Source organism: Dipodomys spectabilis, unplaced genomic scaffold, assembly GCF_019054845.1.
Source record: "Dipodomys spectabilis isolate Male_0828 unplaced genomic scaffold, ASM1905484v1 ptg000004l, whole genome shotgun sequence".
NCBI classification, from domain to species: Eukaryota; Metazoa; Chordata; class Mammalia; order Rodentia; family Heteromyidae; genus Dipodomys; species Dipodomys spectabilis.
The window spans coordinates 1,156,495-1,169,505 of record NW_024870681.1 but is presented as its reverse complement, the minus strand read 5'-3'; the positions used below and the strand labels follow the sequence as shown (position 1 = coordinate 1,169,505).

The window sequence follows — 13,011 nt, the reverse complement described above, 5'->3', positions numbered from 1 at the left end:
CACACTTATCTCACTTTGAAAGAGAAATTCTTCCCCACAAAAAAGAAAGAGGGAAGAAGTGGGGGTAGGCAGGGAAAGGAATGAAGAAAAGAAGAGAGGGAAGAAGGAAGGGACAAAGAAAGGAAAGGAAGGAGAAATAAAAACAAAGAGAAGCAGAGCTGCTGAATGTCGTAAGTTAATAGCAAATGCCTTTATGATATCTATATATAGAATGGATATCATAGACATAGATATAGATGGGTTTTTTTGCTAGTTTATTGGATATATATGTCTCTCAGATTTATCTTCCTAGGCTGGTTTGGAGTTTTGATCCTCAGATTTCAGCTTCTTATATAGCTAGGATTATAGGCATAGCAACCAGTGCCCAGCTGTTGTCAGACTTTCTGTCACTTTCAGCCAGTAGATCATGTAAATAATGTAAGGAACTTTTTTTTTTTTTTTTGTCGGTCGTGGGGCTTGAACTCTGGGCCTGGGCACTGTCCCTCAGCTCTTCAGCTCAAGGCGAGCGCTCTACCACTTGAGCTACAGCGCCACTTCCGGTTTTCTGGTGGCTTATTGGAGATAGGAGTCTCACGGTCTCTCCTGCCCGGGCTGGCTTTGAACCGCGATCCTCAGATCTCAGCCTCCTGAGTAGCTAGGATTACAGGCGTGAGCCACCAGCCCCCGGCTTTGTAAGGAACTTTTTATGATAATATTCTATAGTTACGGGCTGGGAAGGTGGCTCAGTGGTAGAGCGCTTGCCTTGCATGCTCAAGGCCCTGGGTTCGATTCCTCAGCACCACATAAGCAAAAAGAAAAAAGCCGGAAGTGGCGCTGTGGCTCAAGTGGTAGAGTGCTAGCCTTGAGCTGAAGAGCTGAGGGACAGCGCCCAGGCCCAGAGTTCAGGCCCCACGACCGGACCCAAAAAAAAAAAAATTCTATAGTTACAAGAATTAAAATCTGTTTCTAATATTTCTTACATTTTATTTTCCCCCCTTTTTCTCAGAATCAGTCTTGGAAGAAGAGCCAAGTTCAGCCCAGGGCCCAGGGAATGTTGCAATTCGAAAACTTGCAAAAGTAATTTTTGATGGAGATGAAACTAAACTAGAATCAAAGCTACAGCAGCCATGGAGGGACAATCTTTTCGAAAGGGTGGAAGCAAGAGCCCGAGAAATGCAGCAGAAAATAATAGATAAGGATAATCTGAAGAAGGAATTACAAAAAAAGACTGAAAAAAAACTACCTAAGGATAATTTGGCTAAAGAGTGGCTTAATATTGATAATATGACACTGACTACCCGTGCATATTTGCTTGACAAACTCCTACCTACCTTGGTTCCTGGAATGGAAAAAATGTTAATGCAATTAGAAAAGAAGAATATTTTGTCAGCAGCTGATATTCCATCCAAGTTTGATCCAATTAATTATTTGGGAGAATATTTAATGAGAAACAATCCTTCTTATATTAAAGAATCAGGAATGTCTGGTTACCAGAGAGTAATGAAAGATGTCACAGAAGACCTGAAGATACATGTTCCGGATACTGTGTATAACAGGTACAATTTGTTGTGCTTTCAATTGATGATCTATCTCCTTATGTTGAAAAGATAGAACAAGAATATGAACACAAACAGGAATGAAAAGAAGTGATGTTAAACCATGTGCCAGTGGCTCATGCCTGTAATCCTACTTATGCAGGAGACTGAGATTTGAGGATCATGGTTCAAAGCCAGATTGTGCAGACAAATCTGAGCGACTCTTACTCTAATTAATCACCAAAAAGCTGGAACTAGAGGTGTGCCTGAAGTGGTAGAGGACCAGCCTTGAGCAAAATAGGTTAAGGGAGAGTGCCCTGGCCCTGAGCCCAAGTCCCAGTACTAGCAACACACCCATATACCCACACATACCCCTACCTCCACACACAATGCACACATTCACAGAGTAATTTTATAGTTATTAAAATAAGCATATAATAAGCATATAACTATATAAATAACTATAACCATAAATAACTACATAACTATCCTTGAGCTTTATTTTTTTGAGCTTTAGTTTTTTTTGAGGGATTGTGAAAACTAAAGAAGTCTTACAAGGACTCCAAATAAGTATTTATGTCTATATGAATTGCTGGAGTGAAAGTTTGAGCAGTGTGTTGGTGGCTCATGCCTGTAATTGTAGCTATTCAGGAGGCTAAGAATCTGTTCAAAGCAAGACCTTTATCTCCAATTCATCACCAAAAAGCTGGAAGTAGTGTGGTGGTTCAAGAGCTAGAGCACTATCTTTGAGCAAAAAGAGCTCAGAAACAGTGCCCAGGCCCTGAGTTCCAGGACCAGGAAAAAACCAAAAATAGGGTGGGGGGACTTTCTAGAAGTTCAGCTTTCCAAATAGGCAGTATATTCACAGATTTTTCCCGGCTGGTCTGGCTGTCATTAGATGGCAATCCTCAGATCTCAGCCTCCTGAGTAGCTAGATTACAAGCATGAGGCACAATAAAGTATTATAATTTTAATTTTAAATATTGATCCACTACAATCTGTAAGGCAGGGATCCTACACTTTCAAATGATTACTTGGTGGTCTTTATAAAAATTGTTGACATTGGGCTGGGAAGTTGGCTCAGTGGTAGAGTGCTTGCCTTGCGTGCCTGAGGCCCTGGGTTCGATTCCTCAGCACCACATAAGCAAAAAGAAAAAAGCCACAAGTGGCGCTGTGGCTCAAGTGGTAGAGCACTAGCCTTGAGCAGAAGAGCTGAGGGACAGCGCTCAGGCCCAGAGTTCAGGCCCCACGACCGGACCCCCAAAAAAAAAATTGTTGACATTGAGTATGGTAACTCACTCCTATAATAATGAGGGGAAAGTTTTTGAGACCTCTCTCAACCAGTAAAAACCAGGGCATGGTGGTATGTACCTGCATCCAGCTATATAGGAAGCATAAATGTAAGGATCATAGTCCAAGCCTGCCCACACATAAATGAGACTATATTTGGAAAGTAATTAAAGCAAAAAGGGCTGAGATACATTGCTCAAGTGGTAGAATGCTTGCCTAGCAAATTCAAGGCCCTGAGTTCAAACTCTAATACTGCTAGAGAGAGAGAGACAGAGAGACAGACAGAGACACAGACAGAGAAAGAACTGTTGAATAGTTTAATTTTGCCTCATTAGTTTTGGTTTTCTTTCTAAGCTCTATATATTTTGGAGTATCTTTCTGAATTAACAAAAATATTCATTGCCTATTTGCCCATTGTCTATGTCATGCACTAGTGTCACACTGCATTAGTTATTGAGGTCTTTAAATATATTTTAATTAATCTGATCGTAATGGTGGCCACTATTTGCTCTTCATTTTTTTCTTCTGTCTTATAGAAATTTGATATTTATTTATTTATTTTGGTCCGGTCATGGGGCCTGAACTGTGGGCCTGAGCGCTGTCCCTCAACTCTTCAGCTCAAGGCTAGTACTCTACCACTTGAGCCACAGCACTATGTTCAGCTTGTCCTGGGTAGTTTATTGGAGATAAGCCTTTCATGCACTTTCCTGCCTGGACTGACTTCCAACTGACTTCCGATATCCTAGTATTACAAGAGTGAGGCGCCAACTCTGGGCCTGGGCGCTGTCCCTCAGCTCTTCAGCTCAAGGCTAGCGCGCTACCACTTGAGCAACAGAGTGAAGTCCAGTTTTCTGAGTGATTTATTGGAGATAAGAGTCTCACGGACTTTTCCTGCACCTGGCTTTTACGAGAGCCTCAGATCTCAGCCTCCTGAGTAGCTAGGATTACAGGCGTGAGCCACCAACACCAGGCTGTGGAGTGATTTTTAAACATTAGAATTAATTATTAATTTTGCCAAATACTTTCCATGCCTATAAAGGTGACCATTTGATTTTTCACTTTAGATTCACTAATGAGGAATGTTATTAATAGAGTTCCTAATGTCCAACTATCTTAGAATTCCTGAAACCAATGTCACTTGGCTGCTCTGTGTTTGGTTATGCTTCCTCCTAGTAAGACAGAGTAAATATTCCTGTTTTCTAGCTAAAGATATATCTATATCTATATAACTATTTATCACTAGCTAATGCTGATGACAGCAAAAAAAAACAATTAATTTTTTTCTCCTTTTGAAAAAAAGGTTCTTTTTTGAATATCATTATGAATGCAAGAGTCTTCATATATATAGTCATGTATTTCAGTCATAGTCATTTATTCTTTTGTGATGCTTATTTTGCACCACTACTATAGAACATACCGTAAAGGAAAAGAATTCACATCTAGTTTACTTTTTATTTATTTTTTGCTCTGTAGAGGTTCTAACCCAGAAGCCTTTAACATGTTAGATAAATGCTCTTCCATTGAGCCACACCTTGAGCCCTCACAATTAGTTTGGACATAGACATTCTAGAAGATACAGATTAGATAATGTAAGAATTAAAAAATTTAGTTTCAGTACATCAGCAGGCCAAAGAATTCTCTTTAACATCTACAAGAGTATCCAAAGGGCTGGGAAGGTGGCTCAGTGGTAGAACGCTTGCCTTGCATGCGTGAGGCTCTGGGTTCGATTCCTCAGCACCACATAAGCAGAAAAAAAAAGTCGGAAGTGGTGCTGTGGCTCAAGTGGTAGAGCGCTAGCCTTGAAGTGAAGAGCTGAGGGACAGCGCCCAGGCCCAGAGTTCAGGCCCACGACCGGAAAAAAAAAAAAAGAGTATCCAAAATGGGGACCTAACACTTTAAACATCTCTACATTGACAGCTTAGGAAATCAATGAAAAATGTCTGCTTTCTTCATTGAAATATTAGATTATGTGAAATATATTAAAATATTGTGTTTATATTAATATGTTTCTGAGTTTTTAACATTACTTTGTTGATTTTTATATTTGTGTTTCTCTTTTCCTCACACTAATTTTTTTTTGTCAGTCATGGGGCTTGAACTCAGGGCTGGGCTCGGTCCCTGAGATCTTTTGCTCATGGCTAGGATGCTACCACTTTGAGCCATAGTACCACTTCCAGTTTTCTGGTGGGTAATTGGAGATGAGTCTCAAGGACTTTCTTGTTCAGGCTGGCTTTGAGCTTCTATCCTCAAATCTCAGCCTCTTGAGTAGCTAGGATTACAGGAGTGATCCATCGGTGCTGATGTAATGATTTATTTTGTTGTGTCCTTTATATTAAATAGCTTCTGCTGGTGCCAGTGGCTCACACCTGTAATCCTAGCTACTTAGGAGGCTGAGATCTGAGAATCACAGTTCAAAGCTAGCCTGGGCAGGAAAGTCTGTGAGACTCTTATGTCCAATTAACCATAAGAAAACCAGAAGTGGTGCCGTGGTTTAAGAGGTAGAGCACTAGCCTTGAGCTGAAGAGCTGAGGGACAGTGCCCAGGCCCAGAGTTCAAGCCCCACCACTGACCAAAAAAAAAAAAAAGCTTCAAAATAATAATGCTGATACGTCTATTCATAGTAAAAACATAAATGAAATTTTCATGTTTATCTAAAGCTTTCTGGCCCATAAAATATATCCCACTAAGTATATACATGTGAAAAAATGAAGCCTTACCAAAACTGAAGAAACTAGGGATTAAATTCTTTTATACCAGATAAAATGTTTTTAAACTGTGAGTCAAAATCATGAAAATATTGATAAGTTTGATTACATAAAAGCTAAAAAGCCTTTTGCCTGGCAAATTGAGTAACTACTAATCAATTCTACTGCAAAAAGAGCACATAGTCAAAATGTAAATGAATAAGCCTGGCCATTAGCCAATGAAGTTTACGTATGGATATTGAAATTTGATTGAATATAATCTTTACATGTTACAAAATATTGTCATTATTCTTCTGCTTTAGAAAATTGATTTACAATGTAATAGCCACTTTTAGGTTTCAAGCTGCACAAAACAAGGCAGTAGGTCAGATGTGGTTTGCTGACCCCTGGTCTAAATGATACCTATTAGATTTTTTTCAGAGCTAAAAACAACAGCAAACAAAATATGATTTACTGCCTGAATTTCTCCCCAAATCTCTATATCTGCCTTTGAATATTTTCTGGCATGGAAATCTATAATAAAATTGGAGAAAGATGTTGAGCACTGTGGTGGTTATGCTTTTAATACTAGCTACTCATGAGGTTGAGATTTTAGGATTGAGGTTCAAAGCTAGTCCAGGAAAACAAATCTGAGAGACTCTTATCTCCAATTAACCAGCAAAAGGTTGGAACTGGAGGTATGGCTCAAGTGATAGAATACCAGATATAAATCAGAAAAGCCTCTAAGAGATAGTGAGGCTCAGAATTCAAGCCCCAGTACTGCCTAAATAAATAAATAACAATAATAAAATAAAATTAATAAAGAAACCTAAAATCCTTTGACTTGTTTTAGTTTTTCCTATAAAGTAAAACTATCAATTACAAGCTTTTAGAACAATGTTTGTTTGTTCATTGTTCTGGGGATGGAACATAGCACCTTGTACAAACTAGGCAAGGCCTCTATCACTGAGATACACATCCAAACTCCTAAGGATTCTTCTGGAATAAAGTTCATAGACAGCTCTGGAATAAAGTAAAACTAAAAAAAGATATATGTACAAAGCTCTTAGATTTTATATAGCAACATGAAATTCTCATTTTCAGTTGAAACAGCATTTTTAGAAGTGTGGTTATCTACCAATGAATAAGAATTAGCTGAGGTATTTGATTAAATGTGCAAATTCCATGTAACAAGCCTGGGGTCCACCCCCTTACTCACTATATCTTCCCTCTACTCTAAAAGTTCAGTTTTCTGGATTATTTCTCTGGTTCTCTGAATCAAAACTCTAGGAATACATTTAAAACAAGTTCTATGGAAGCTTACTAGGTACACTAAAGTTTCACCACAAAATTCAAGAGAACCACCAAACTTAGTACAAGTGAAAAGTTCCATCAGTATGTAAGGAGAAGTGTCATTGATCTTAGAAAATAGATTAAGCGATAATTCTGCTTACCATCTGTTTTTACAGAGAAGTATATTAGGTTGAATTTTTATCTGTTTCCATAAAAATTACTTACAATTTTGAAACTAATGTCAAGGCTATAAATCAGTATCTCAATAAACTTTTCTTCCTGTAGAGACATCAGGAAAACTCAAGAAGTACATAAAAGTCAAGGGGTTTATCACCATCTATAGTGAGAATAACAATGGACATAGTATGACTCTGGTTTAGGTTCCATTGCCAACCAATGGCATAACACTTGAGCATTAGGTTCTTTCACTGTTTCTGGTACCAGGAGTTAAAATCTTTAGGGTCATTTGAGGCTTGACAAGAGCTGTAGTTTCCACAGGTGCAACACTTTTGTAGACATTTTATGAAACTGTTAAAATAATCAAAGACTTTGGTCTTCTAAGATTGTTAGGATTAGAGCTTCATTTCCTCGTGGCAAAAATCCAAGATCTATAAGTCAACAGATGACAGTGTCAAGCATTTGTAGAATACTCAGAGACCTTAAGGATTTTTTTTATGATATAGTAGGTTCTACGCCCAATATCTATAGACTTAAAGCTTGTATGCCCAGCAATCTTAGTAAAAATGGTCTTGCTTTAAAATTCTTTGAGCTATGTCAGTTTGTTCCATCTCAGTTCATAACAGAGATTTGGAGAAGTCTATTTGCTTTAGGAATGAGTATTTCCCTTATTTATCATCAATGAAAGAAGACATAATTTTTTGTATTTGTGTTGGTACTGGAGCTTGAACCCAAGCCTCTGTGCTATCGTGTAGCTGGCACTCTACTGCTTGAGCCATATGTTCCCTTCTGACTTTTTGCAGGTTAATTGGAGATAAGCATCTTGAGGATTTGTCTGCCCAGGCTAGGTCTGAATCAAGATTCTCAAATCTCAACCTCCTGAATAGTTAGGCTTATAGTGTTTCAACTTGATCCAAAAAGTTTATCTCTGTACTTCCTGGGGTTAAAAGGGATTCATGTATCCCTGTGTAGTGACTTACAAAAATAGGTGGAGAAGATTCTCTTTACTTATTTGGAACAATGTTTGTAGTTGTAGCCATCTCCTTGAAAAATACATGATCATTGCTGTCTATAAGTTTTACATATACAATATACTTTACTGCTTTTCATCAGGGTTTCTGGTAGACAGGTTTAGAAATGAAGTGGAATTGAATCTTTTCATGCAACTTTTCAAAACTAGAGAGTAGATTAGGTTCATATCACTTGCATCTGACTCTGATTCTTCCAGTACTTTGGAATACATACATGAAAGGTTTTTACTATCTTATTATTGTACACTAATAATGAAAAATATTTGCACTTAAAGATTACAGACTTTCAGTAGTTAGAATTTATAAAACTGGGCTAGGCTAGAGTTTTACTGTGCAGTATTTTTAAGAGATTTTTTTAAATATTAAAAGGGGAAGATTATTAATATTACAATTTTAGACAATTCTAGGGAAACAGTGGTTATTGTGCTATATAACATTATTTTCTTATGTCAGGACTCTTACACATGTTAGAATGAGAGTTCAAATGAGCCAGGAAGTAGATCTAAGATACCTAAAATAAAATCTTGGATCTTTTCTTGTGTGATACACACCAAATTTTGATTTGGTAATTATCTCTGATCTCATATGTTACTTATCTCATAGTCACATAAGGAATCTGTGTCGTACTTTGAGATATCTTTGGGGCATTTTTCCAGTGACTTGCTTCTATCCACCTTATATATTAATAATGAAACATTTAATCCGTGAAAGAAAGCATCATAGAGATATTTCAAATAATTACTTTCTCTACCACAGCTATGTAAGAGAAAAGAACAAGTCAGCTTACTCAAGCAATAAAGATAAGCAAAGCAAGTAAAATTTAAAAGGGGGACAGATACAGACCATTATTTTACTTGTTATAACTTCATGTGAATTAACTTGTATACAATGTTCAAGGAATTTATGTAGATTATGTGTCAAAATCTATTGTATATGTTTCTGTTGCAGTATGGTATCTGCAAAGATTTATTTCAAAGTACTTACATTTTGAAAAAAAAGCCTTAAAATATCTAACTCATCCTTACAAGTTGGCAGCACTAGGACTTGGCAAAACAGAGAGTATATTTCATCTCTGATATGGGCTTTTCTCAGTTGCCAGGAGATAGTGGCTTCCTAGACAGCTGTCTTCTCATATTCTATACCAGCTGCCACCATTTTACTGAGCCAAACCCTTGTACTTACATTATGCTGGGAAATCCTGCTTCCCCACAGGTAATATTAGTAACAATAGTCACCTTGTCAATTTGCATTGAATATCAGATTTTTTGAAGCCAACAAAGCAGATTATGACAATAGTGAGTGGCTTAGGGGAATACTTTATCTTGAATTTGAATGACTATTATAACTTAGAGGTATGTGGTAGGACTTTATCCAAACCAGTTCTAATTTTGTTCAACTCAAAACATAATAATTTACATATCCTAGTATAGTTTGTATAGTTTAGTATTCATCTTGAAGTGACACGTGTGTGTGTGTGTGTGTGTGTGTGTGTGTGTGTGTGTGTGTGTGTGTTGTTACTTGGAAAGTCAACTACTGAGAAATCATAGTCTCCTTGGATGTCATCTTAATAGTATACACCTTACTCTGCAACTTGATGTTGAATGAGTCTCTGGTCTGCTTCAGTGGCATAGGGAATTCCTAATGTTAAAGCGACTAGTTTAGAGTCAAGTTCTCTCCAGCTAAAGATGGATATCTGAAATAGTGTCTGATTCTAAGGGTGGTGATCCTGGAGTAGAAACAACTGACTATCCAATATTTCCAGAATTCCCAGGATTTTCTATATGATTCCATGGGTTCATTTTAAACTAACCAGTAATTGTTATCCTCAAATAAAGATAGAATATACTAGGAATTTTGTTTTTGTGTTGCTGCTGTTGCTGCTATTGTAGTAATAGGGATTGAACCCAGGGCTTTGCACTCTACCACTTGAGCCACACCCACAGCCCTTTTGTTTCTGAAATAGAATTTCCCTAACTCTGCCTATGCTGGGCTGAAACTTGGAATTCATTCTGTCTGTCTGTCTGTCTGTCTGTCTGTCTGTCTCTCTCTCTCTCTCTCTCTCTCTCTCACACACACACACACACACACACACACACACACACACACATACACACATATATATACAGCTGGAATTGCAAGCATGTGCTACCACACCCAGCTAGAATTTGCTTGTTTATAGAAGAGACTCTGACCTTTGAATGTAACTTACATGTAACTGCTCTGATTTTTACATCTTCTGTATGTATACAGTACTATACAATCCAACTGGGTGCTTCCTTTTCTCCACCCTGCCTCCACCAGAATATCTTCATTCTGGTGAATATCTTCATTCTGGTTGCTTCTGCTCCACTCTTACTTCTTCAGGAAGGTGGATTAAATAGAACAATAACCACCTTGTTTTGATACAGGAATCACCATCAAAGCAAGCTTCAAAGCTTGAAGACATTATATCTAAGGTACCCAGCATGCAGCAATAGAGAATTCTCACCCCCAAACCCTGACTTATTCAACCTCAGCTAGAGAGGCAACATTCTTTATGCATATATTTACTTTTTCACATGTATCAGCTAATCAAAACCACCAGCCAGGTGTTCTTTTCTGGAATCCAGAGTGCTAGCTTTCTTTGTCTAAAACATCTTTTTTCTAAAACATCTTTCTCCTTGAATTTTTAGCTGGCGAATTTCTCCTTGTCCTTTAAGAATCAGCTCATATACTACTTCCTCTAGGATACCTTCTGTCCTATCTGCTCTGGGTCAGGTACTAGCTCTATATATTTTAGAAGTACCATTGAAGACAAGGGGTATTTTCTGTCCTACCAAGATTTGAAATTGAGCATGTGTTTGATTAATTGGGGCTCAATTTTTTGATGAATTAGTAAGTTGAACTTTCTGAGGAGTATTCAATTTATTGCTTAACTATTGAGTGTTCAATGCTAAGCCATACCTTATGACAAAAAATATGAATTTGGTTCTTATCATAAATAACTTATACAGTGTAGTAGAAGAAATACAACTGATAAGCCAAAATAATTAAAACATTCATCCACATAAATTCTACCTACTACCTACATATTTCTCAACCTTTTCTAGCTGGCTTTGTGCCAGGCTATCTTGAATAAATAACACAAGTTTTGCTCATGTTGCTGTGTTTCTTCCCACCTCAGTACCTTCATATATGTTGTTCCTTCTACACATATCACTCTTATCATACCAGTCCTTTAGAATTCAGCTTCAATATCACTCTATTGTGAAACCATGTCAGTAGTTATTGTTAGCAAGGGAGTTTCATGGTAGTTATATTGATGAGTAGAAAACTCTTGCAGTATAGGAGAGTGAGTCCATAGGTCTGTACAGGACAGATTAAAACAAATTCACCTGTTTAATGGTCAAGGAAGACTTCAGTTAGAAACAGTAATAGTCTGTCATACTGGGGTCACTCAAAGTTCATGGCAAGTTACCCACTTAAGCTGGTTAGAACTAGTTTTGATACAATCTAAGAAATGTTGCTATAAGTGGAAGATTTTCCTTGTACAGCTTGAATGGATGACTGGAATTTGTCACAAGTAGGGTAGGCAAGCATATGTTCTTCTACTCAAATCAGATTAATACTGTGATTTTCTTTTTAAAAAATCTCAAAACACGTATTCATTGAAGGAAACTTTAATTAGTTGACTTTTGCTACATAACAACATATCTCCAAATGTAGTGGCTGAAACCAGTAACATTTATTTGCTCATAATTTTGTAACTTTGGACTGAATTCATGATTCTTTTCTGCTTCATATGGTATCACTTTAGACTCACTTGTAGTAATGATAGTTAAGGATCTTAATTGCTTTTCTAGTGGCTGGCTGATTCTTTGCATGAGCACTGGATGTAACTGAATCATCCAACAGTCTAGCCTAGGCTCATTTCCAAGTATAGGAGAAGTCCCAAGTTCAATGAAAGAAGGCAAGCCCCAATGATCACTTACCACTTTTCAGCTTTCTTTGCATACTGCTATCTTTCTTTTCTTTTCTTTTCTTTCTTTTCTTTTTTGTGACAATCCTAGGGATTGAACTCAGAGCCTGGGTGCTTGCATCCTACCACTTGACCCACAGCTCTACTTCCAGCTTTTTGGTGGTTAATTGGAGGTCAGAGTCTCAGGGATTTACCTTCCAGGACTGGCTTCAAACTATGATTCTTAGATTTCAGCCTCCTGAGTAGATTATTAGGGTTATAGGTGTGAACCACCGGTGTCTGGCTAACATTCTGTTTTCTAATAGCTCCTTTGAAGTCACATGACCACTGACATATATTAGGGATATGCAAAAATCAACTACCTCTTTATGGGAGGAGCTGAAAAGTTACATTGCTTATAAAATTCATGCTTATGCATGTATGCAGACAGGAATATGAAGAATCTGTGACCATTTCTGTTACTGTCCATGCTGTTAATTTTCCTCTCTTCCATTCCCCTTAAATGGACTTTACATTTAGAGTCTGCCTGTAGGGGTTTTGTTTGTTTGTTTGTTTGTTTGTTTTTGTCAGTCATGGGGCCTCTGGGCCTGGGTGTTGCTGTCCTTCAGCTCTTCAGCTCAAGGTGAGCACTCTACCACTTGAGCCACAGCACCACTTCCAGATTTTTCTGCTTAGGTAGTGCTGAGAAATTGAACCCAGGGCCTCATGCATGCAAGGCAAACACTCTATCACTGAGCCACCTTCCTAGCCTCTGCCTGAAGGTTATATCTACTTTATACTGCCCAAAAGTCAGAGTACTGGATGCTGTAGAATTCTGTTGGTTGATATAAATATCATCATGAAATAATACAGGCTACTGAAGCGAAATGTTCTTAATTCCCTGAATGAGTGACATGATCAATTTAAAATCCATTTGGATTATATTTGCATGTATTATGGTTCTGAAACACAAAGCTAGATTTTGTTTCTAAATATGCGCATCAGGAAGAAATGATGCCTAAGCTGAGGTCTAAGGCACTTGGAAGATCTAGTTAGGCAAAGAGAGAGAGGAGAAGAAAACATTC

General features: G+C 37.7%; 1 protein-coding gene across 1 annotated transcript in view; it reads left to right on the top strand.

Moving 5' to 3' along the window:
• The window catches only part of Efcab5 (EF-hand calcium binding domain 5), a 102,539-nt gene that overhangs the window by 14,084 nt on the left and 75,444 nt on the right, over positions 1–13,011 (top strand). The window contains exon 4 of the mRNA XM_042694418.1: positions 986–1,535. Within this exon, the coding sequence (XP_042550352.1) occupies positions 986–1,535 (550 nt within the window). The remainder of the gene's footprint in view (positions 1–985; positions 1,536–13,011) is intronic.